Here is a 5,274-nt window from a genome sequence, read left to right on the forward strand (position 1 = left end):
CATCTTATCCATGCACCTGTGGATCTACTAAATTCAATACAGCTGCTTCTGTGTTTTAGGGCTTGTGTTTGAAATGATGCCAGTCAGTGGGGCTGCAGAGTTAAGAGAAACTGCCATAAAGTAAGGTGAAATTGGAATGTGTTTACACCATTAATTAGTTTACTTTTTAAACCTAACTTCCATACAGTAGATTTGGAGTAATCAATACATTGCTGCCTGTTAAGATTCAGCAAAGAAATGAAAAGGAGTTTAGCTGACACCTCAACTCGCAGCACAGCAGGTACCAGCCCTTCTATGCTTTCCTGTTCACACCTCATTATGCTTTTATATATATAAATGCAAAATAATTAAGTAACTTAAAAAATATATTTTAAGTGTGGATTGTGTATACTTTTGCTGTTAATATAGTATTGCTTAAATTTTAATTTTAGGTTGTCTGCCTGTACCACTGTTCAATCAGAAAAAAAGAACTAGACAGCCCCTCACTTCAAATCCACTTAAAAATGAGCCAGGTATTGGTTCTGGGACTCGTAGTTATGACTTCTCTCCCACATCCTTTGGTAAATATGACATATTTTATTTTTTTACTGCCTCTAAATTGAAATAAATCTTAACTTCCTGATTATATTGTACGAAATCAGACATTGTCTTTATCAAGAACTATATGCATCCTTTATATCTATTTCTGAAAAGTTCATTATGTAAAAATTGTCCTCCAGGAAATTTCTTTCTCCTCTGTACAATTGAGCTTTTTATACTTTGTGCCTAGAGGGAGTTTGACTCTTTGTGTGATGGAGAATGAAGTAGCACTGGCATTTAAATAGAGTCTCTTGAAACTGACCTTTTGTTTTCAGTTGATTTCAATCAACATTCAAGTCCTGTGTTACAAGAAGAAACATTTATAAGATGTCTTTCTTGTAGTTCAGAAAGGAACTTCTGTTCTTCAAACTGGGCTTGGAAAGAACAGTGCAGAATTCTGCTTATAGTGCTTTCATTATGTTTTACTTGTAAGAAAGTTTAAAAGTTTTCTTATAATAAAGTCTCTGTTGCTAATAAGTCTAATGTTTGTAACTGAACCATTGTCTAGAGAAGCAACCTACTTGTTAGAAGTTGTCTTACAATTAAAAATATCAAAGGATCATATTCCCTTTTTGTCTTTTTTCTTCCTCCTTCCTGTGTGAGCCTGTTTGTGGGACATTAAGCAGAGTAGGAGGCCTACACAGACTCATTACCTTTCAGTCTTTTCCTTTTTTATCCATATTCAATCCTTTGTCTTTTGAAAATTAGGCTGGGGAACTGCAAACCCAGAAGTGGATGAACTGCAGAAAGCAGCAAACAGTGGGTATGTAAAAAGCAAGTTATTTGTTGCTTTTTTGATTTTTATTTGGATACTAATTGTTTCATGAACAATCCATGTGTGTCTTACAATAAAGCTGCTGCTGTGTCACTGATACTTTAAACTTATCTTTGAAAGCCAAACAGAACTTCCAATGGGTCCTTCCCTTATGAAACCACCAAATGCATCAAAGTTTAATTTAGCAAATGCTGGAAAAAACTTGGCTGCCTGCAGGTTGGTGAAGTCTTTAATGTCTATTATCCTTCCTTTTTGTTCTTATGTGAAAAAGCATCTTATGTTTTCCCATATGCCTGTAGCATTCAGAGAAACCCTTTTCATATCACTCTGAAAGGAAACCTTGTTTATTTTATTTTAGAGTTATGAAAATATGTGAATTTTGGGTCAGGAAAGATCCCTTACACAGGGCAGGACAATAACTGAGCAGGGGTTTTTTTAAGGCCTGTTGAAGTCAGATGGATTTGTGCACAGGTGTAATCACTGCCCTGTATATGGATAAATTTGGTGTATACTCAAGTGCTTTGAGTCTGGATGTATTTAAAGCTAAAACAACCATTTATGGAGTGCTTTTATATACTTTAATCACATATATGAATATTCAGAAGAGGTGCTGTGATACTGAACTGTTGTATTGCAGGAACAGAAATGAATATACTCCTTTAGGTAACCCAGTAAATTCAAGGTCTGGTAATGGAACTACTCGAAAGTTTGAGAACTTCTCAAGCAGTTTGAAAACTGTCCAGGAGCAAAAACACCCTGACAATCGTAACCCATCTCAGCTCATCAAAACAGACACGTACAAAGGACAGTGGCCAGTGAAACCCAACACTGTGTCAAGAAGTCTGCAGGATCATAGTCCAGCATATAAATTTAGCTACAATATTCAACAAAATAAAATGAATGAAAACAGATTTGATTGTGTCCCAGAAGACAAAAGTCAGGTAAACCTTATGGGCAGGGTTAATAGGAAAAACACAATGAAGAAAGCAGTAAAGAAAGGAAACTAATGGAACATGAGGTTTTCATCAGTCCAAGCTGCCTTAGTGAAACCTGGTTTCTGGAAATTTAGAATTGAAGTTTTCATACTGTAGTACCCTAAAATCCTCAGTAAACTGGCAGGGAGCTGTTTGTATATTCTGAACAAATGCTCTAATTTTAATGTAAATATTGCCTATTTAACGTAATATATAAATGCCTGTGTGCCCTTTAAAATTGCAAGTGTGTATGTCTAACTTAAGCTTTTGTCTTCCTCTGAAAGGAAATTTCATCATCTCAGGTAAAAACTAAAATAAAAAAGAATTCTTTGCGAATCCTGTCTGCAGTCATTCAAAGTGTGAGGCACTGGAGCCAATATGCCTATAAAACTGCTCTGTTATTTGAAGTTTTAGGTAAGCATAGTAGATTATAATAATATAATCTTGTAATAATGGTAGGCCAGTAACAAGAGAGAATTTTTCAATAGCTGAGATACTTAAACCCACAAAATACTGGCATGAACACCTTCTAATTTTCCTTCTGTTCAGCCATCAAAGGTGACTGAAACAGGTACAAAATTAACAATTCAGTTATCCTCCAACATTGAAGTTTTTCCATCCTGTTTCTTTCCTTTCCTTTTTTTGGAATTTGTTAGAATAAATTTTCCTGTTTAGTAGGAGTCTTCTGTAGAGGGATACAGTTTTACAATATTTTTTAATAGAATTAATCTAGAAATTAATTCTTGCTTAATGGGCCAGGCACACTGGATTCTGCAGTCACACCTGGAGCATATGGGGCAAAGAACTTTCTTCTGAGAGATGGAAAGGAGACCCTGCCTTGCGTGTTTTATGAAATTGTGAGTATTCTGTGTCCACACATAACACAGTCACCACTAGCTCCAATCCTTTTTATGAATGCAAAAATAAAACATAAGTTTACTATGTAAAAGGCAGGCTGAATGTTTATACCATATTGTTCCCAAACTAGAGCAATAGTCACTACTTAGGCATCCTCAGACTTCTGTTACAGAAAAAAAGCTGAGACTTTGAGTTTACCTTCTAAGTAGTTGATAGTAGCAACAAAGCTGATATAAAGGTCTTCTGTTTGATGTATTCCTCAGAAACCAGCCATGTGGAAAGCTTTTATGTTAGGTGATATAATTGTTTTATGTGTTTATTATGCTTTGATGAAGGACCGTGAGCTTCCACGACTAATTAGAGGTCGAGTGCACAGGTGCATGGGAAACTATGATGCAAAAAGGAACATTTTCAAGTGTGTCTCTGTAAGACCAGCAAGTGCTCAAGAACAGAACACTTTCCAAGACTTTGTTAAAATTGCAGATGTTGAGATGACAGCATATGTAAAAACTCTGAACGAAATGTAGAAGTCAAAATGGTTGTCCAAACCCCAGTTTTAACTAATTGTTACCCATGAAGGCTGGACATGCTAAAGCATTTACCAAAACTACCAGTGAAAATCTGGTTAAATAATTGGAAATATCACTGTGCTGTGTTATCCAACAAATGTTGTGTGGTATTCATTGGGTTCCTTTTATGTGTATCTGATTCATGTTTTTTCAGAAAAATAAATTATCAGTATAATACCTGTATAAAATAACAACAGACTCTGAAGCTTTAGAAAGATTCCCAAGGACACAGAGGAAGTAGGAAAAAAAGAATTATTTGAACACAGAACTTCCTTGCCTTTGTCATAGAAACATCTTTCATGAGGGATGGACCATGTTACGTGTTTATGTGCCTTTGCCTTCAAACTTTAACTTTCATGGATAATTCCTGCTGTTCCTATTTCCTTTTCCCCTACTTCAGAAGCTTTGTAGCAGATCTCTTGGGAATTGCAAAACAAAAGAGTTGTCAAGAAAATAGCAAACAGTATGGGGATTTTTTTTTATTGTTTTATTATACAGTGTTGGCAGTTGGAAATTTCACATTTAAAATAATTGAAATATTGTATCCAACAAGTCAAATACAGAAAACAGTTAATATTCTAAAAAGGAGCCAGCTAGTCAACGCAGAAACACATTAATGGAAAATACAGCTTTTAGTTACACTTAAAAAATTATATATTTAGAATAAAACTTGAACCTGGTCCAGCAAATTGCAACAGGAAAACGCTTTTACACAGTTTAACGCGCAGACAGTCTTTATTTAAAAAAGTGATCTGTCAGTGTGAGCACAGGCATTGTCAGCAACAGCCCCCTCATGCTCCAGGTGAGATCTAAAGGATGTGCTTTAGCAACTGCTGCAAGAATCACTGGCATTATCATCTCTGCCTTCAGTGTGAAGCCAGTTCAGAGCATGGATGCTTCAAGGAGAGTTTTGTCAATCCAGTTGTAGAGGTTATGTACACGTTTGATTCCCTTTAAATATTATAAAATGTTAAAGGAAGCTCCAAATGGAAGCTTTAGCTTGACTCATAAAAGGTGCAGAATATTGCAGGATGCAGAGGCTGGCGATTTGCACAACAGAAGTTGGGCTTTAAGAAGTAAAAGATTTGGTACAGCAGTGTTGTAAATTGTACGATTCTGCTGTAACTAAAACTGATTCCAGTTAAGTGATTGATGCTTCCAGTTCTGCACATATGAAACTTATGTTAATAAGTAATGACAGGAATGGGTCCTTTGTCTACTAGGTGTGTTATGGCTGTTAATAAAAATCTAAAATAATTTCACTTTTCAGGAAGTGTTTAGATCTTTGCAAAAAAAGTTTCTACTTGACACTAACAAATCACTTTTTCTAGTGAAACATTAAGTGAACAGTCGTAAACATTACACAGAACAGAAAAAACCCTACTCAATACAGTTTATACACACTATTCAACATTTTTCAGTTGTTGGGTGATTTTTTTTCTTGACCATATTGATCCTGTCTTGTATAATGGTTCTAGTGTAAAGGCACAGGTTGGTTAGGAAAGAAAAGCCTGCATCT

At 35.4% G+C, this 5,274-nt stretch overlaps 1 protein-coding gene across 1 annotated transcript; it reads left to right on the forward strand.

Annotated features, from left to right (window-relative positions):
* Positions 1 to 237: 237 nt before the first annotated feature.
* Positions 238 to 3,713, forward strand: SPATA22 (spermatogenesis associated 22; the record flags this gene model as incomplete). The annotated part of the gene is made up of 8 exons (XM_082294744.1): positions 238 to 280; positions 432 to 560; positions 1,288 to 1,342; positions 1,475 to 1,570; positions 1,992 to 2,295; positions 2,613 to 2,742; positions 3,088 to 3,185; positions 3,522 to 3,713. 8 exons carry the CDS (start codon positions 238 to 240, stop codon positions 3,711 to 3,713), a joined length of 1,047 nt encoding a protein of 348 aa, XP_082150870.1.
* Between the last annotated feature and the right edge of the window lie 1,561 nt (positions 3,714 to 5,274).

Source organism: Coloeus monedula (genome assembly GCF_965178545.1).
Source record: "Coloeus monedula genome assembly, chromosome: 20".
Classification (NCBI taxonomy): domain Eukaryota; kingdom Metazoa; phylum Chordata; class Aves; order Passeriformes; family Corvidae; genus Coloeus; species Coloeus monedula.